The 21077-nt window shown below is 47.5% G+C and overlaps 1 protein-coding gene across 2 annotated transcripts in view; it reads left to right on the top strand.

The window, feature by feature from the left end:
* Nucleotides 1–7333: 7333 nt before the first annotated feature.
* Nucleotides 7334–21077, top strand: part of LOC149335099 (cell adhesion molecule Dscam1-like) — a 45413-nt gene continuing 31669 nt past the window's right edge. For both annotated transcript variants that reach the window (XM_089551783.1, XM_089551782.1), the window contains exon 1: nucleotides 7334–7727. In XM_089551783.1, coding sequence (XP_089407909.1) covers nucleotides 7610–7727 — 118 coding nt within the window. In that variant the 5' untranslated portion in view covers nucleotides 7334–7609. The remainder of the gene's footprint in view (nucleotides 7728–21077) is intronic.

The raw sequence follows: 21077 nt of genomic DNA, 5'->3' as shown, positions 1-21077 counted from the left end.
TGCGACGGTAATCGCGCTTTCGAAATGTTAAGTACTGATATTGCTATTATTAACGGCCGGCTCTAATTGTATTCGGGCGCCTGTCGGTAATAGTTGAAAGTTAACTTAAAATTTAGTTAATCACTTTACTAGTTAACATGAATCGCCTGTTTATTGACGTTAGCAACACTGGCATTACAATGCACTTCCTCCATGACAATGCAGCAAAAAGCTTTTCATTACCTCAGGACCCCTGTTTGTAATTTTTGCCGGGCTTCCTGAAACACCTGGTATAGTATTCCTCGGTTCAATAGTTCAGTTTGCTCTCTTTCTTGCTTTGGTTGCATTTGTTGCATTCGCTTTCTGTCTCCACACGCGTATACGAGTTAGTCCCTGCGAACGAAACCGCATAAATTGCAGTAGCTAGGTCACTTGCATCTGCCTCGCGTTCCGCTGCCGTGTTCCGAGCAGTCTGCACGCTTTGCAACAGTACGGCGTGCGCTTCTACGAATCACAAACGCCCTGCAAAGGCACGGGAGACGTGCGTCAGGGCTGGTACGCACGCACTGGTGTGACTGCTCTGTGCGCGGCGGTGTTGCACGCATTTGGGTCGGTCCGAGCGTCTGCGGATCCCTCGGCGTCAGGAAGGGGTGGGTGCGCATAATGAGCGGACCGAGTGCACTCTGATCAAAACGGTGCAGTGTTACGGAAGGTGAAGCTCCAAGCAGGGACAGGGATTACAGAAACTTTGCCGTATTTACCGTTGAACCGTATTTGTAGCTATTTACCTAATCCACTCTTCTTAATTACCCGCCTTTTTATTGGTAGCTATAGGACGCCACCATTGACAGGCCTGACGTCAAGCTTGACGTCACGGTTGTGTGTCATTCGCCGGCGCCGTTATCAAAGACTAGGGCGACCAATTGGAAAGGCTCAAAAGAATGAATGGTAAAACGAATAGTTGCATAATAGTGAATTTACTTTGCCTATGTGTGTAACCGCGATTGACACGAGCCAATCGAACTTCCCGTTTCACATTTACTTCTTCGGCCGCAGTGATTGGCCAGCGTCGACGCATTAGCTCATAGCGCGCATCTTGCGTACGAAGACGTACGACTCGCTTGCTCAATCCGGCTACAGGACGAAACGAATTGCCCAGTCATGCTTTGCTAGTACAAAGCCGAATCGTGATTGGTCGTTGTCATGCCTGTAATACTGCTGGCCATCGAGTCGCAGACGTATGGGCGCTGTACTGTCGCGAACCATTCTTACTGACGAATAACTAATTTGCGAATGCAGCTCCTGTCTGCAAACAAATTCACAGCGCTTTCTCGCAAAAAGTCATTTCTCGTATGATTGGCTCGTTACATTGGTCAGGCTTAATATGAAACCTCATTGCTGGACAAATTAATAGCCTCGTTTCTAACGCAACAAACTGTACTGAACCCGAAATGTGAGCTCGCACCATGCTTTTTGATGCTTTATGAATATTTTTGCGTAGAATAAGAAATGGGCATGGGCATGCAATACGTTGGAAAGATAAGCAGCGATGGTTCCTTAATTAATGTAACGGAACAGATTCCAAGGGAGGGCAAACGTAAGCAAGTGGCGGCTGAGTCAGATAGGCGGATGAAATTAGGATGTTTGCGGGCCGGATTGGAAAGATGGATTCGGAAGATGCCTTTGTCATGCAGTGGACGTAGTTTGGCTGCTCCTGCTGATGAATCAGTTTCGTAGTGCTCTTTTCAAAGTTAACAAAATAATGTTGTTATTGGGCTACCAGATGGCAGCAAACTTACTACACCCCTCTCAAACTAAACCGTACGAAATGAATATCTGAACCTGGCAGGTATACTATACTATACTATTCAAATTTTATCCCTTTTATTCTTTCACCACAGGCTGAGCCGCAGCTATCGAAAGGGGGGGGGGGGGGGGGGGGGGTAGCGCTGTGGTTGATAACAACGGAATAGAATCGAGTGAAAAGAATTCTTACAAAGTCGAATATTCATAACTCGAACTCGAGGACTGAAAACCTATTTCTATTTTTACTATTGCCCACATTAAAGAGAGACCCATAGGGCTCCTCTTAATACTTATGACGTTGATTGGACCGAAAGATCCAGTCGGATAAACCAGACGTTCGAATTAACCGAGTTTTATAGTTAACGAGATTCGATTGTATTATGCGGCCTTGCTGGCCACTGATTTGCCGACAACGTCTTGCCTATAGCTTTCCTGCCCCGCTGCACGCTTCTAGCGCCGCGTTCACAGTAGTCCGCAGCGGCGGCCGTCCAGATGCGAGCTTCACACGAGAAGCGCGGGGGCTGCGCCACCGCCGGATTCTCGCCCCCGCAGCTGACGGCGGCGACGCTTCCCACACCGAGGCGGTGGAGAGCGGCTTCGGTGGCACGCACGCCATGTGGTGACCCGCTGCCTCTTCCTCCTCCTCTACACTTAGAGAGGGAGAGAGAGATGAATAGCCACTAGCGCTTTCGCTACTACGGCGGCACGTTACTCCGTATTCGCCGCGCACTGCAACTTGACGCACTGCCTCCGTGAAAGCGGCCGCGCACTGCGTAATGATGGGCACAGGGCGCAACCTGGCTTTCCCTTGCGAAGAAGTAAGCGGCACTGCGAAGAGTTGTGCAACAAGCGACATTTAGTAGTTTGTAAAGGAACGAAGATAAACGGAGTTGCGAAAGACATGCGATCAAGCGGCTCGTCTCGTTAAGTGATTCCATTGGAAGACCGTTTCAGCCCCCTTTTGCTTTTCGTATGCGTTTACATAAGCCCCCCAGAGAGAATGAAGTCATTCGTTTACAGGTGAGGGCATCACCAAAGCGTCGGAGGAAGCTACTGGAATCATGGACTGATGACCTCACCCACAGTCCGCTTCGGTCTCCTTTCATACAATAAGTTTATTATCTCTCTCTTACCACTTCCGCCTTACATAAAAAGGGAAGTGAGATACAGTAGATAGTGATAAAAAGATATGCAAGGGGCCATACAAGAGGGGGTCTATTCTGTAATCTCCTCATAAGAGAGTAGTGGGCGTACAGGTTGGCAGGATATATAGCAGACTGTGTAGCAACAGATTAGAAGAATACAGGCACATATTATAATTGATATACGCATATAATGTATATTTTCTTATATGCTCCCTTATCTTCTTATTAGGGATAAGGGAGTGTGTAAGGAGATACGATAGCTGGACGGTGATGAGAACAGAATGGACTGATGCAAATGTTGCATGCAGCTCATGTCAGAACTGAGCTCACTGCACCCTATTGCGACCGCCTCAGGCAGGCATTATCGATGAGGCTACGCGTATTGGCTACAGGTTTCAAACGCCTGTCAAGATCCGTGCACTTACTCATCCTTAAGGTGTGTGTCCTAAGTAATACATGGGCGCTAACGTTAATTCCGCGTCTCTTTATATGGTACAGTCAGAGAAGCTGTGGATGGCGCCTAGTCACTGTATCCATATTTCACAGCAGCAACAACTCACACGTGGCAGATGTTTTACTTTGTCAATAAAATCACGAAGGGTAGAAAGTGTGAAAAAGATTCCAGTTGTGAAATTGTACATGTGAATGGGGATTTTTCAGCTGAAACAAATGATATTCTGTTATAGACTTCCGAAAAGTTCTGCACGAGGAATAGATAAGCGGAACTTTTCTGGTGGAAGGTGGTACGGAGAGCGGAACGTAACAAACTGAACAGCATAAACGAAATGAGCCTGGCCGGAGATTGTTTTCGATCCCCGTCCTTTCCCACCGCAGGAACGCAGTGAGGTGGAAAACTTCATGACATTTTTTGTTCACTTCCAGAAACCAGTAAATTACAAAACCATCGTTATATGCATGCGCTATTACTGAAACACGCACAACGACGTGTTTTCGATATCCTATTTCTTCCTTGTGGGTATACTTAACTCAAAGCAGCCAATACATACGATAGGACTGGGAAGAACCGTGGATAACGCTGGGAGTGGTTTTCGGCACAATCAGCAAGGCCAAGTGGCAAACCGTTCCTGCAAGGAGTCTCATGTCAAACTGCGATATACCATGAGTCCATGAGTGTCGCCATATTTGAATGAGTTCGTAAAAAAATATGGAAAGTCATAAAGTGCTTCTGTTTGAACATATTGTGCACTTCGTTTACATGCATATCACCTTTTCAATGTTTTTTTTTTTTCATTAATCACTTCCGAAAAGTGATGTATTATCGACACTCATCAACCTGTTCGAAGCCACTGATTAGTACTACTCGCTTCACGGGTGGAATCAAATGCAGAAATATTCGATGCGATATTTTCGAGCTTTTCGAATGTTTCTGCGACCTCAGTTCACAACATGACTACAGTGGAGTGGAAGCGACGAGCGCTCGGCGATTTCTTTCAGGAGAGTACTGTTTGCCCCGGAGACGACCACACAGGTCTGAACGTCGTCGACTTATACTCTAAAAGCTCCTATTGCATTGCCAGTAAGCTGTGAGGCGGAGACTCAGATTCTTAATCGAACCCGAGCTTTGATTCTGGCCTTTCGCGAGCTACAGAGAGCACTGCCCTAAGTGATGTATGCGCACACGTACAGTCTTTATCAAAAATGTGCAGGCCACTAGGTTAGACTGTGGGTTGTGCAGTGTGGGTTGTATTTCATAACCAGGGCTCGCTTGGGGGTTGAAAACGTGTTATTTGCATGCAAGAGGATTGGATCTTTCTGCTCCGGGCCACAGCGCTTTGCTAGAAAAGGTCAGGAGTCATGGGTGAGGGCGTGTTGGGGAAGGTACAGCGGGAAAACCAGGCGGTGAAGTGTTCGTCTTCCGGTGAGGTGCGACACCCTTTCTGGTTATTCCCAAGAGAATACAAATTGACGATTTAGGATCTAACGCCCAGTTATATAGATGAGGTAACAAATTTGCTGGGTTTCGGGGTGTAGTGAATATACTACTGTTATAAACGGCGATGGTCATCCTCCGGCGTAACCGCCACTGCCCTCTTCTTGGTGTTGCGCTCAGCGCAGGACGACAGTGTGGGTGGCAGAATCTGGGAGAGCGCTGGAAACCTGTCGAGGTTAAGGGAAACTCCCATTACAACGTCCCTGAGCTTGGGACTTTCATGGGTGTGACAAGAGCGCCACCAGGTGTCCTGCATAGTTTTTATGACGGCTGTAGATGTCCTTGTCCAAGAGAAGACCAAGGATCCAATTATTATTCTTGATAAAAATTGATTTCCCGGCTCTTTCTGGCTATGCTGACACTTGACCGGCGGCAAAATACTCACTTAAGGCTGATAAAATTAGATTTAAATAACGTCTCAGCACTAGATTCAAACTCGCGACGACTTCGCCGGAAAGTACGGGTTGCTATCGTCTTGAAATGAATGGCTATGCAGTGCAGCCTCTGTGATCCGCGTAAGAAAATCGGTGTCGACGCGTGAATTTTACTTGGGAAATCGGCCGATAGTGGTGACACCTGTATTTCGTTTCTTTGTGGCGTTTCTTAGCCTAAAAAAACTCCTTTTTCGATGAAGGTGACCTCTTCGTAATTATAGAGCGGTATCTTGATCGGCACAGATCAACTTCCGTTTGTCATCAGTGTGCCTTTAAGAAGCCGCGCTTCAGCCCGCAGTGTGACCTTCAGTACAAGCATGTTTCCCGTGTTACATGCCAATGACCTCGTCCCATACACGGTTGTGCATTGCGCGCACTCAGTCGCTTTGTAAGGCTGCCTGATTCTGGGAATCGTTTGCCGCTCTGCGCTTAGTTTAGAGCTCGACAATTCAATTCTCAGAACTGCCGCGAATGGTCGCAAAATGCAGTCGAGGCAAGAGATTGGCCTGGAGCCAGTTCCTTTGAACTTGATGAACCACATGAAAGCTGAGTTCTTTCCACGCTGGTCACGTGTGCGCGGGCCTCGCAGACCGAGCTCTGGTCGGGCTTCAGGATGACAAGTGTCGTGAAAGAATCAAAACTGTAGGCAAGAAAGACTGCGACATTCAGCCTATGCGCAAGCCTGATGGAAAAGACAGACTGGTAAGGAAAGTTGTACTACGCCAATCTCTCCACACAGCCCAAGACGTCAATTCTATTTGCGGCAAGCTCTCTGCAAGTTGGTAAGTGATTTGACTTTGCTGCGTACGAATCACTGAAGTCTCGAGACTTGTCAGTAAAGACCGCTTCGCTTTACCTGCTTGCTGCAAACACTAATCACCGCATTAACCCGTAACCTTGCTGTTTTCCCGCTATAGAAACTAGTCGGTGTCTGCACATTCATTCATTCATTCATTCATTCATTCATTCATTCATTCATTCATTCATTCATTCATTCATTCATTCATTCATTCTGTCATTCATTCTGTCATTCATTCTGTCATTCATTCTGTCATTCATTCATTCATTCATACATTCTGTCATTCATTCATTACAAAGGTCCTCTGCCGCATTAAATAGGGTAGGTGAGGTGGAGGGCGGGAAGAGGGAAGGTCAAAGATAGTGCAGCAACTATTACCGGCAACACTGGGATACTACGACTCCCACGACTTTAGTGGGTGGTCATTCAAACAATACACAATAAAAGGGGGGGGGGGGGACAATATAAGCGGAGGGGGGGGGGGGGGGGGGGGGCAGGTGAAGTGGCGCAGTCAACAGGTCTGCAACAGGAGAGCGGAAACGGCCGACTTCGGGATGCGGATGATAGCACAGCTACGAAAGAGCAAACTCTGTCCGGAAGTGCGGCGAGGGAGTAGCTGAATGAAGTGGGCGAATGTTAGTGTAGAGTGGAAATCGGCATATAGAGCTAACAAAAAGATCGCGAATTGAAACACAAATTTGTGAAAGAACCGAGACCTGAACTACCCGTAGCTGCATAAACAGCGCTGGGTTTCGTAGAACTGTAGAGAAAGACAACAAAAGTAAAAAAAGGAGGGCGGGTTAGGTTGGAGGGGTAAACACGTAGTGTGTTCGTAACAGAGGCAGATGGGACAACAGACGAGTGAGCGAAGGCAGCGAGTAATGTGCGTACGTGATGCGGGAAGCGAAAGCAGCAGAGGCTGACTCGACAGCGTGAGAGAAAGGAGGGTAAATTGAGAGATAGACGTACCGAGAGGACTTGCATAACAAGTGGACGTACCAAGGGACAACTACACACGAGGGGTGGAAGGGAGGGGGCGGTGTAAACGCTGCCGTAAACGAGGAGGAGGAGGAAACAGCTGGGCCGAGAGAAGGGAGCGAGAGAGAGAGGAGAAGGTGTGGAGGTGAGGCGGGAAAGAGGGCGCCGGTGCCCTCGCCAGCTGATGCCCGATTTAGCGGACGAACCCACGCGCAAAAATGAACGAGCAGTCGCCGGCGGACAAACGGCGCTAAGCGACCTTAGAGCGAGCGCGCGCCCGTTTGCTTTTATGGTGGTCGCCGCGGCGACAGCGGCGACGACGATTTCGAAGCTCGGCGGCCCGATTCGATATCTCGGCGACTGGGGAACGCCGTTGTAGCGAGATGTTGCGTCCGCCACCTGTTCGAGGGAGGCCGGTGGGCGTTCGCCGCTGGAAGTGTGGTTGTTGGTGGCGGCCCTAGTTGTGAGTGACCCGTGCCGCTCGTGGGAGTGTCGTCTGCTGCTGCCGCTGCCCGAGATGCGCTGGCTGGGGCGCCGGATGCAGACGACCCACGCTCCCGCCGGTGGACCGTTATTTTGGGCCTGCGTCGTCTGCTGCGTGATTGCTTTCCTCGGTGTCGATGTCCATGCATCCGGTGAGTGGAAAAAAAAGCTCCGGTGAAGTGGTTGGCAGATTCTCTCGCTTTGGATCGGTAACTAAACCGTAATAAAGTAAATATGCTACCGGGAATTCATTTACTCGTTTTATTCTTTTTCGCTCTTCGTTATTTTCTCAAGAGACGCTGTACGATCTGTATCATCGGGATGTTAATTCCCTCCGTACTATGAGAATCGAATAGAATGGAAGAAAAATGACTGTTACATTACACCGGCCCGCCGTGGTTTACAGTCTCATAGCTTGCGGCAGTGGTGTGAAAGCTGTGAAAGCGAGGCGGAGGGTTTCAAACGTGTGGTTGCCTCGCGAGCGCATGTGAGCTGCTCATTTGCGAAAACTGGCGGCTCAAGCTCGTCCCTTCCGCTACATTTTAATGAAATGAGGAATGATCAGTCCTGAATCTTCACCTCGAGCTGTTCGGGGCAGTAGCGTTCTGGTAGAAACTATTCTGGTAACGCATGGCGGGAATTCGAGGGTCGCTGACCAAAACAAAATAGTAAAATGACGTTTCATAGTTCTTACTAGCTTCTATGCAAATAACTTTTGTATTGTAAAGCACGAGGCCGCAGGGGCTAGTAAAGGTCAATCTAACACTTGTGTGTGTGTTTCCAGCCTGTATTTCTGCCCAGCTAGCCGCCTCCACTTTAGAACTAATTCAGCTTGGCTTCCACGTTTTCGATGGCATAGCCGTTCGGCAGCATTTGGTCAAGGAATTGTGGCCGCGTCATTCTCTTTAAATAATGCTTCATTTTTTGCTTACTTAAGTGTCCCAAATCTATTCCAACAAACTTTTGTGTTTTACGAAAACTGTTCAGTGGCAGAGTGTACTCGTTATGACCTTGATATACTCTACACATTTATGGTATGCAAATTTAGGAGATAAATGTTACTTCTATCATTACTTTTGTACGTTTGGTCCCACTACTGACGTATACTAGTAGTTTATGTAACTTAAGCGAACTATACAAAAACTGTGCATCGATTGCAGGAGGGATGTGACCTACGTGGATTGCAAAATAAAGGGTCATGGCCCCGGCTCAAATTTTAGCTCTATAAGAAAACACACTCAAAGCGAAAAAAAAAAAAGCCTGGTACAGTGAATAGAACACACAACCTTTGTCCGTGTATACCCACGTGCGGGAGTTTTCGTTTTTTTGCCACATAGTCTTGCAAGTATATAGTATTGACGCACCAATACGGCGGGCGTTGATTTTTAGTTCTTCCGCTGAGTATATATTTGCATAATTTGTCTTTTTATTCGGCACTCTTTTTGTTGCGATAGCATTTAATAAAGAAGAAATGTTTTCGCTCTTGATACGACGGAATGTCAACAGCAGGCATTATGCTGTCGAACACACCGCTCAAGTAGATTGTTTTCCCGTCGCTTTGATTCTTCGACGAGGAGATTTGCGCTGAGGATTAGACTGCTCAGCAAGCACAAATCCTATGGACCACAGGACTGAGTCACTTTTGTCCAGACGTCTCTGCGCAGGCCTGGATGGGAAAAAAAAAAGAATGTTTGTTTGCTTTTACCGCTTCGCCGGCATATTTTAGTCACTGGTATAGTTTTTCAGCGTTCAGATTTTCCTTTTGTCTGAAGATATACAAAAAGTACTACTTCTTTTCCAATTGCAATGTATGAAATGCTGTCCGTGCCGTCACGGTGGCATGGCTTTGTCATATACCTTTCAGTTATTCTACTATGCATCCTCTGGCAATCTTTATGAAACTTTCCTAAAGAAGAAGAATGCAGAGTTAAGAAAAGTACGAACTTTATTTTGTGCACATATTGACTGTATACAAAGTACTGGGCAAGTGATAGAGGGCAGCTGACCGCTGTCCAAATTCTCCTTGCACCTTGGTGACAACCAACAGTCAGCCCACAAGGACTAGAAGAGGAGCGCAAATATGGGCGTGTTAGGTGATTCAGGAGAGACCACAGGGCAATAGAAATAACTTCCGCTAATCATCTCTATCTTTTCTTGCGTCTTTTTCGTTCTTGCTTTTGTAAGATAAGGAAGGACATCGACTATTACGCCGTAGATATGAAGCGTAAGGCATTGTATCTGCAGCGTCGACCAATGCCTTCCGTCTGTTCGGATGCGAGTTTTAACGACTACGTTTCTAGCTCTGTTAACGCGGTCACGTGAACCACCAGAGATGGAGCTAATGCGAGGTGCCGGATTCTCTAGGCCTGTCCAGTTTGCTTGGAAGCGCGGGAGAACTCTGTTCCGTCCCCTGGCGCTCATATAGCCCTCTCTGTGAAGGCCAAGAAACTTGGAGGCGGCCATTGCGTATACTTAATAAAGAAAAACTACCTTTGGTTCCGTTCGTGGATTTGAAACTTAATCGACGGAATCCCAGATTGCATACGAATTAGTTTTTCAGTGACCACTGCTCTTATCCTGGATTTCATGAGGCTGTGTTTGGAAACCGCTAGAAATGGGCTTGGTTATAAGCTTGCTATTTATGGGATAGCTTTGATAACGCCACATACACAGCTTTGCATCTGATATGTGTTACCTTTCCTTTCCATTACTGAGGCGTAGTTTATAAGATTTTCAAGGATTCGCGAGAGCGGTGTTATCGTTTCTTGGCGATAACAACTGTCGCTTGATTCTCTGCCACCAATAACAACAACACCACCGCCAACGGTACTTGTACCTATCACCGGAGTCTGTCGAAAATATATAAACGAAATGAGACGGCCTTAGCGGGCTTTGGTTTGTGGACACTGCATCGAAGAAGCCCACTGCCGCTTATAGGACGCGTAATTACTGGCATCAGTATCGTGTTCTTGCGGCTGCCAACTGCTCTCCACTCGAGCATTGTGAATGAAGTCTTGCCTCCATTCATTCGTTCTCCATACACGCATAAATGAATTAAATGAACTGAAACCAAGGAAAAACCAATAATTCAGTAAATTAAGTAATTTAGAGACGGGGTGTCTCTGCAGAGTCGTCTTCCAAAGGCAGAAGAAAGCAGTGAACTCGAAACTGCCATCATTGTGTCCTCATTCAAGGAAATATAAAAATGTGACACAGTGGGAAAACATCTTCTCCAAAGGCTGAGAGCGAAGTCATGGGTTCGACACCCGCCAGTGGCGGTCGCATTCAAAGACTGGCGACACGCACAAAAAAATTGCAAAGCAACCCTCTCGTGTTCTTTGCAAAAAATCACATTAAATTCAACTTGATTTCGCCGCCGCGGTGGCTCAGTGGTTACGGTGCTCGGCTGCTGACCCAAAAGACGCGGGTTCGATCCCGGCCGCGGCGGCTGGAATTTCTTTGGAGGAGAAATTCTAGAGGCCCGTGTACTGTGCGATGTCAGTGCACGTTAAAGATACCCAGGTGGTCGAAATTTCCGGAGCCCTCCACTACGGCGTCCCTCATAGCCTTAGTCGCTTTGGGACGTTAAGGCCCATAAACCAACCAATCAACTTGATTTCTGGTGTTTGACGTCGTAGTGTGGCACATGGGCTATGAGGCACGCAGCAGTACAGAGGTACGGATTCTTTACAGTTCTGCATTCTTTAACTGGAACTGACAAAGCACACTACATGGGCGTCTTTAGCGTTTCGCCTCCATCGAAGCGCGGCCTCCGCGGCCGGGGCTTCCACAGCGGAAAAAATAAAAGAGAGTTTGTAATCGCAGCGCGTTTTAAGCAAACTGCCTTCCTAACATGAACAGTGCGCATACAGCGTACCTCGGCAAAAGAAACTGCGAGACGACCTCTGCCCTATGAGGCCGGTTTTTACTATCGCTCGTTTGCCAGCGCGTGGCCTCTTGAAAGGGCGCTGAGATTTGGCGAGAAACAATACACCGATTCTGCAGTGCGCTCAAGATAGGCGCCCACAAACAACGCTGTCTCCGGGTGGTGACTGTATATAGCGGCGAGGAAGCGAGGCCCTGTGCAGTGCATTGACTGCTGTGGTTGAGAGGAAAACTAAAGAGGATGCCTAGATACGCCGAGGACGACTTCGTTCAACTCTTTTTTTCTTAATAAAAATCGATTCTGGGCTTCTTCCTCTCTAGGTTGATTTTTGTGCGGCAACAAAAGACGCGTCTTTAGTATTCAGATAATGAGATTTAAAATTGAGGTTGTTTTTTTTCGTCACTCAATTCGGTCTCGTGACGTCGGTGACGAAAACGACTCCGTGATCGCAGTTGGGGTATGAATGGCAAAGTTGCCTAGCCTCAGAGATCCGCGTAAAAAATTCAGGTCTTGACCTTATCGTTTCGTCTGCTTGTAAAAGCGGCCAGTAACGGAGTCACCTATACTCTATATTCGGTCTTGTCTAGCTAATAAGAACTCAGTTTTCAGTTAATGCAGCCTCTTTGTCAGCAGAAGGCGGTACTCAATCCATGCTGGCCGATTTGAAATGGTTGTCAATGTTCCGTTAAGTCAGACAGATAACAATGTCTGCATTCGGGAGCATTATGTGATTTCAATGTAGCGAATCCAAAAAGCGTAATTTTGTATGATTAACGCAACGGGCATGGTAGCGCGGAGATACAACATGGAGCACACTTGCAACTAATCATTAATTGAAGGAACACCCCGAAGTATATAACAAGTAAAAGTAAATTTAAAAAAGAATAGTTGGCAGTGAGCGCCATCTCCCGTGTTCTGTTTGATGCACGTTCTTGTGAGAATTGAGTTAGTCATTAACGGCCCGTATTAGCCAGGAAAGGCATTTTTTTTTTCTCTAAAATTGTTTCCTGCGGTCGTTTGCTGTAGCCTATGATCCCAACAGCGCTTCTTTGAAATTAGACATGCAATTTATTGGACGGTTTACTTTCTACGTGTGCGCCTACACATTAATCGCGCGCATGCTCTGTCCGGCATTATCTTCGTGTTCCTGCTCACGTCTAGCCAGGAATGCTTAGGACCACCTGGTGAGTTTGTACTGCTGTAAAACGAAAAAGGAATAAATTTATTTTTCAGCGTGGCGAACTTATTTTTAAATAGCGTTAGTGACGGTAAACTCAATCTCACACCGCCTATAACTCGTCGCAGAGTTGCTAGTTCGGGCCAGACTTGATCGTGCTTCATTGGCTGTGTAAGAAGGTCGCGGGTGAGATGCCTGTCTTCTATACCCCTCAATTTCAATGTGGACGAAATGCAACGACGTTCGTATGTACTGGACATTCAATGTGTGTTAAATAAACCTAAGAAGACGAAATTATATAGAGCCTTCCGTTATCAGAATCAAAAACCATTTTATTAATAGGTTAATTTGTTACTTCATGATAATGTACAGCACAAAGTTCCGAAATTAAAGACTGGAATTGCACCAATTACGGCTTCCCTTGCTGTTATAGCCTTTAGGCCTATAAGGTCAGCTTTTTTTGTTTTGTTAGCTGTGTGACAGACTCTACGAGTCGCATAAGTTCATTTGTTTTGTGGCCTCATGCCCTGTACTGCTATCGCGCTATCAGACACCACCTGTTGACAGCATCGAGCCCACACAAGGGGTTTCGCTCACCTACGTACGTTTTTGCCCTAACAAAGAACGCCTAGAGGTGGAGATAAATTACTTTTTCCGCCCTCGGTAATTGGTACACCTAAGTGACGAAACGGCCAAACTTCTCTCCGTCTCACCGCCTGATCTCCGTAATTTTCTTCTTCTTTTACTTTTTTTTTTGTTTCCCTTGCATTTCTTCGTGGCTTATTTTTGTCGCCGTTCGTATTTCGGTCTCACAGAGCGGCTCCCTCCGAGACCTTCAGCCACCCGAATATATCCGGTCAAGGCACGTCGCGGGCTCAACGGCAACTGAGCGACGCGAAGCGGACAAGCGAAGAAAGAAAAAAAGCGCGGGCATTTTTTGGCGCCAACGCAGCTATTTGGCGGGAAACTTGCCAGCGCGACCTGTGCGGCCGCGCGCCACTTCCTATAGCTGCTTCCCACGCTGCCCTCCGCGACGTAAAAAGAAAGAGGCACACGGCATTCGGGGAAGCACTGCCCGAAGATCGTGCGGCGATTACTTTTACGCGAACGCGCGTGCGTAGGATCATATCGCGTGTGTACGCGCGGCTGGCCTGTTTTTCTTTGCTCCTCTTTGCGTTTCCTTTGGTGACGTCACACCGCCTTAGAGCCAGCGGCCAAATGTTCATGGCTGGCGTTCCACCGAAGGATCTCGTTCTCTCCGTGGCGATTCTTCCTCCTTTCAAGCCTACCTTTCGGGAAGAACTATAGATGGACCATTCAAGGATTATTATTTAACGCGCTTAATTTAGTTACGCTGCTGCTGATGATGATTATGACTATGAATTGTAGGCAATGCATTTGGGGAGAAACAAATTGCAATGTTGTGAATCCAGTCACCCGAATTCAGTCACCACGTGTGGCAAATACAGAAAAAAAGCAAGAAAGCAAAGAATAAGAAATGAGGAAGGATAAAATGCTGTGCAATAGTGGTACTATCGGCATAGCCGGCACCAAAATCAGACAAGGCTATATATATTTAAAAAAAAACAGCGACAAGAAATTAGTTCAGCAGCAAAAGTGATCATTATATATCTTGAAGGTTTCCTGCATGCAGGGTTTGTCACATGAGGAGAATTTAGTGTTAGCTGTAAATTGGCGTACTTCCCTTGTATGAATATATCATAGACCGGATTCTTATCGGGCTTTCCGTGCGATCGGTAACTGCTGATCCGGTTATTAGACACCTGAATATCCAACATTAATTACTTCACTTGCTCAGCCGTGGAGGATGGCCCGAAGTTTCCACCGTTGGCAAGCTTGTAAATTTGAGGGTACTCGTTTCTCAAAGCCTGAGTGATCTGACGTGTATGGCCAACCAATTATGTCGACAACATTCTATCCCTCCGAACGCCTGTTTCTTCAGCAATGATTAATAGATCCCGAAGGCAGGCTGTAATTGAAGCTCTGAATTGGAAATCCGCGCACGACCCCATCGTCATCGGCTTTATTCAGTTCGGTTTGACGGAGCAATGCATTGCGCAATCTCAGCATATCGACATTTCGCACTTTCACTCCCGTCAAAAACTGCGCCAATCACGTGGCTATAGGAATAAAACTTTGTGGCGTTTAGAGGGCAATTCACTATCGGCAGAACAAATATTGCTTAAACAGATGGAAACTACCCTCCCGACGTGAGACGGTAGTGAATTTGCGAATAACATCAGGTTTGTTTTACTGCAGTTTAATTCACGATCTGTACATTCTTCCTTTTTTTTATGTCCATATAAAGATGCACTAAAGTGGAATCTGAATTCGTCTTTTTACCGCGGGAACTCGATCTACACGTTCCGAGCATTCTTAGAAACTTCGAATTATTGTCCTGTGCGGTCGACTTCCCAAATTTAAATAGAATTAAACGTCCCCGCTCGCGCCTTTAATTGAACTCGCCGCAGACGGCAGGAGGAGTCAACTAACGCGCGGAGTGCCTTTCAGCCAGTCGCGTGGCGGCTTCGCTTTCGCTTTTATTTTGTTTTTTATGTTTCAGTGAATAAATATAGATCGAGTCAGAGACTACATAGCAGCAAATTAGGCCGACGGAAATAAAAATACGGTTGTACTCTTTGCTTTCGCCGATCGCTACGTATCACTCCGCCGATGTCAGAGCGGCAAGCCGCCACGGGACTGGGTGCAAAGTTGGTCGACTCCTCCCACCGCCTGCGGTGAGCTCACAAAAAGGCGGGAGCCGGGACGTTTAATAAAATTTAAATTAGGGAAATGGGCCGCACAGGACAACAATTCGAAGTTTCTAAGAATGCTCGGAACGTGTAGATCGAGTTCCCGCGGTAAAAAGACGAGTTCAGATTCCTAGCTACGCTAAATATTGACCAACTGTCTCAGCTTCATGATGTAAACAGCGCGAACTACAAGGGACAAGAAAAGAAGGGACACAGGACGAGCGCTGACTAGCAACTAAAAGGTTTATTCACTGAAACCTTCTTATATGAAGAAACAATCAAAGGGAAGAAACAACACAAAAAATTAAAAACCATGAAACGCCACATTCGTCAGGTGCTCCCGAGAAAATTCATCTCCCTATCGCACCTGACGAATGTTGCGTTTCATGGTTTTTAATTTTTTGTGTTGTTTCTTCCCTTTGATTGTTTGTTTCTTCATATAAGAAGGTTTCAGTGAACAAACCTTTTAGTTGCGAGTCAGCGCTCGTCCTGTGTCCCTTCTTTTCTTGTCCCTTGTAGTTCGCGCGGTTTACACCATGAATATCTACCAACTCGCCCAATTGAACGTTTTGCTATCTCAGCTTCACATACCATCCTTGCACTCTACTTTTTTCTCAGCTATTGGCTGTAAGAAAAGTGGGCCAGGGATTCCTCCGAACGGAGCCATCTTTTCCGCCTTTGCGTCAACTGGCAACGCGTCAGAGTGTGGAGCCGCTCCCACGATCCATGCCAGCTGATCTCGTGACGGAAACAACCTTCGGGAGTTGGGCGTACTACATAGCGCACGTAAACGAGATACCGATAACACAGCGTCTCATTGTTTTCTGATGTCAGATATGAGATTCCTTTGCGATAGCAGCCTCCTTTATCGAACGAGGCAGTAACTGCAATTAACGTTTCATCTGGTCGCAGTCATGCGGCTACGAAGAAACGGCTGGCCGATAACTTTGCCGCTTCAAGCAGCCTCGATTATCGCAAAAAAAAGAGAAAGATACCGATGACATAGCGCTTCATTGCGCTTCTACGTGAAAAAAAAATTCCTTTTCGATAAGGGATGCCCTTTATCACAAGAGAGAGTAATTGCAATTAATTTCCGCCTCAGCGGTGTATACCATGCGCCGATAAGGGAAATGTAGCCCATGTTTCAGTTCGTGATAAATTTGTTGCTCGAAGCAGCCTCGCTTACCGTGAAAGATACGCCGATAACAATTCGTTTCGTTGCATTCAGGCATAGTCCTCTTCAGTAAGGGTTATCCGTATGGAAAAGGAGGATTGTGTCTGAAATGACTACCTCGTTCAATACCGGTTCTCAGAATCGATCGAAGGAGGGATTGCAATAACATTTACCTAAGCGCAGCGGCTGCCAACAATAAAGGCATGCTGCATATCTTTTTTTAATATAGATTAGCTTATCACTGGAGACGATCTCAATTATCTACCTACTGGGCCATCCAAACTGGCGCATATGATATAGAAACGGCTGTAGAGTGGCAGTGGCTCGGAAAGGTGTTACATCACTTGTTAAGCAGCGTAGATCTCAACTCGCACCTTTGATCCGACGCAGTGGTGACGAACTTGTCCCCTCGTATTCTGTCCCCATCATACTCCATCGTACCTCTCTTTATTTCCCTCTCTCCCACTTCCCCAGTGCAGGGTAGCATGCCGGAGATTCATTATTCAGGCCAAACCCTTTTTTTCATAAAAAATTCCGCAGCTAAGATCCTTAGACTGACATTTTATTTTATTTTTTCAGTCGTGCAGGAGACACTTTTTTTCTGTTGTAGTGAAACGTGACCCTAAACTCCCGTTCCGACCTCTAGTTCACTGAGAGCTTTCTCCACATAGATATCCTCTCTCCAGATACTCTCGACAACGTACCATTTGTTGTCATGTGGCCCATGACCCACGCGCGATTTGCGGTGGGCACACTTAATTACATGCTACGGATCGAGGGTGTGCTGGACGCATTATTAGAGCGGTTTAGAATAGCGGATACATACTGTGGTAGAAGTACAACTGAGCAAGTGAGTACCTGCAGCGCAAGCGCAGTAGTAGATGTGTGTCCCCCTACCTGGCCACTGCGCATGCGTAGAAGATGCCCGGCTGCTCCGTGGTACAGGTTACACATAAGTACTGTAGGCATATCACAGCGCAAGAGTTATGCTAGAACTCTTCTGCAACGTCATCACCAGGGACTAGGAGGACGAAAAATCTATGCCCTTTTCTTTGAATGGCAACGATTTCAGGAAGCTGTTTAGTTCTGCTCTGTACGCATATAGTTACGTTTAGACCATGCTAACTAGTGCTTTCCTCGTTAAGGTTATCGATACTGGCGCTTGCGTTGACAAACTCCAGTCGACTGGTTTTTGTAAATGCGTTACACGTGGCGCGCAGTGTTCCCAGCCCTGTAGCCAATAAGAATTCAAATTCCTCCATAGCTTGAATTAAGGAGAATGGCTTCATTGTCAGGAAATCCCAAAAGGAGATCCTAGTTCAAAACTTTAAAAGTGAACGCCAGGGCCGTCTCTTTGGTGATAATGATTTTTAATGGCACAAGGCCATCTATGACCAAAGAGCAGCATAGCTCAAGGGGCTTTTAGTTTACTCAAGATGGGGTCTAAGACTCCAAGCATTTCTCCCCGAAGAAGCCGAGTACCAGGACAGGAGAAAGCTTGGACCCATTGTATCATCGGTGGGGGCCGTCCCTTTGGCGCGTCACTGTAAACAGATTTAACGCAGCGTTACCTGAAACCTTTACCGGCTACCGTTGGCTGCTAACGGCCGGCGCTACAGCAGGTAAGAGTTTGTGGTAACACTATGCTAAAACTCTCTGCATGCACGCATGCTCAGGCTAACCAACGGTAGTAACAATGTGGTAGCGGTAAGCTGATCCATTTTATCATCTTTTATTATTTGTTTAGGCCATGCGTTGATATCAGCTTATCGAAGCGGTAACGGTATACGACAACGCTGCTCTATAACTCTACATTGGCAGCTACACAGAAGACGAAAGTTGGGCGGTGACTGCTTGTAAACAACGTTTTCTTCACCAGTGGCGCGTCCTGTACGGTCCAGAACACGCGGTTCGACATTTTCTTTTCCAGTCAGCCTCAAACGAAGCGGAGTCCTGGCCGTTCCTGGAGCGGCCGTGCCCTCTTCGGAAAGTTCAGAGGCCTTCGACCTTTCTGAGACAACAACAAACCTCCGGCAGACGCGGGAGCAGACGGCGCAGTCAAAGCCAGCGCACAATGGGCCTTCAACGCCGCCGACCCATCAAAACGGGGCTGTGGCAAGCGCGTGCGCTAAGAAAAACATTCAGAGAATCAATGCTAGGGCCTGACTGCACCGATAGGAAAGACTCGCAGCTTCTACGTTTAGCTCACGAGCGCGAAAAGCGACAGTAGCGCAAACACGAAGGAGACTTATTACGCATAATGCGCACGCCCGAAGAAACGCAAACCATACCATACCATACCATACCATACCATACCATACCATACCATACCATACCATACCATACCATACCATACCATACCATACCATACCATACCATACCGTACTATACCATACCGTACCATACCATGCACCACCTGTGTCTCGTTTTTAAGCGCCAACCGCATTACGCTCAGTACCAGAGTATGTACCGCCGGGCACCATTTTCTCTATAAGAAACCCACCCACTATATTCATTGCCCTTCTTGTCACTGTAACAAGCGTAGGAATCACCTTACGACGCCCAGGCAAGCGCGCAAAAATCTCTCATGCATGTACGCACAGTCAGTTTACAACGCGTGGGAAATTGTTTGAGATTGTTCGAGATGAAATCTCAGCCATCTTTCTGCGCAAGTTGAATCTGCATCGGCAAGTGCTTCCCGTTTCGTACTCCATACTCTTGCACTTTACGAGCGTGCGCTCAGACGCCAAAAATAAAGAAGAAATAAGGGCGCCGAACGGTACGTACGGAAACAACGTACAGCACGCGACGCGCACGAACACAAGTGCGCTCGAGCGGCCGCAGCAACCATGCGGAGACACGATAACAGCCTCAACCCCCCCCCCCCCCCCCCCCCCTTCAACCTCCGCCAACACTTCCAAACTCTTTCTCGTCTACGGTAGAGAACAAAACAATAAAAACAACAACACAGAAAGGTTAAAGCGAAAGCTGCAAGGTTCACGTCCAAGGCGCCGACACCTGTGCGCGTCGAGGCGTGACGGTGCGGTTAAATCTTTCGCCAATGAAGAGGGAGAGGAGGAAGAGGACCGTAGCGCGCGCACGTGCGCGAACGGCCGCACGCTCTTCGAACGTGGCCGTTTTGTTTTTCGATCCGTTTCTGCTGGTTGGGCGTCACGCGGTATACGTCTCCATTGCACGCACACCACATACAGGACTGTTTATACTAGACGTGCACCTCCGCGGCGGTTCGAAATGCTAAGGCGGCGGCTGAAAACGATTCGTTGCTGCTGCCCCCTTTATACACGGCACCCCCCCCCCCCCCCCCTCCCCTCCCCCCCTTCCACCCCCACCGGCTCCTTCACACAACGCCAGACGAGAGCGTGAGACAATCGGCGAAGCGGCCGTGACGAAATTCGTGACGCACCAGCCATATTAAAAGTAAACAAAAAATGGAAACGAACTAATATGCATATATTTTTTTCCTACCCTTTGGATACCTCTTTGGACGATGGAATAAGTGTGTCCCTCGCTTTGTATTTGCCGCTAACACTAAACGATCCTAGCTTGCAACCAGAGAGGCACGTGTTTTCTGAACATTCCAATCTTCTTAGTTGTGTCCGTGTTTTCACGGGGGCTGATTTCGTTATTATTGTTGCGTCGTAAATCTACGCTGCCCGCACGTGCGACACGGGTCGGTGACCAGAGGCCGAAATCACGGGTCTGTCTGGAAGGTTCCCTTTCACCCCCTTCCCTCACGGTGCTGTTCAGGTGTTCATCCAGAGAGGGGAAGAGACTGCGCCTTTCCTTTCCCAGTAACCTCCTCCCCCTCCTCCTGAGAGACCACGTTGTCGTCGTGGGCAATCTGCCGTGAAAGCGTGAGCCGGTGTCTTTCCCGTGTGACTGTTCGCTTCCGGACACTGGCATGCCGCCTACGCATCATCGAACGCGGCTCACGTTTTGCGCTATCGTACTCCGTTCCCGAGGGCAACCTCCCAGATGCTATGAAGCAAACAAGTGCGAGGCGACAGCTTTCACAGCTGCTGCGTTCTCACGTACTCACGGGCTAACCACACAAAAGATTGGAAGCTGTTTCCAAGCGCTAGGAGCACTCGGTATTATCTTCTGCATTACTGCAGGATGTTTTCTGCCAGTATAACCACCCTGAGGCAAATAACTTAGTTCTCGCAGCTTTGGAATAAAGGTCTCACCGGAACGTGTACAACGAGACGATTTTATGCTGAGGACAATCGGTAACACGGAGAACCATTTGCTGATCGCAGCATGACAGGAGGAGCGGGAAAAACTTAGTTTACATATTGTTCCAGGGACGTATTCAGCGGGCAGATCCCAATTTGAGGAAGTCGTTGGCCAGGGCTGCCCTAATGACCCGGTCGATCAGCCACTTGAGGTGGTCGGGGTCAGAGTCGGCCAGGGTGGCCTACCATTGATTTTTAGATGGCTTACGGATAAGGGGGATTTGGGGTTGTTTTG

Source organism: Amblyomma mixtum, chromosome 7 (genome assembly GCF_055824585.1).
Source record: "Amblyomma mixtum isolate Tamu chromosome 7, ASM5582458v1, whole genome shotgun sequence".
Taxonomy (NCBI): Eukaryota; Metazoa; Arthropoda; class Arachnida; order Ixodida; family Ixodidae; genus Amblyomma; species Amblyomma mixtum.
The sequence above is the reverse complement of the archived record's forward strand: the minus strand, read 5'-3'. Positions and strand labels throughout refer to the sequence as shown.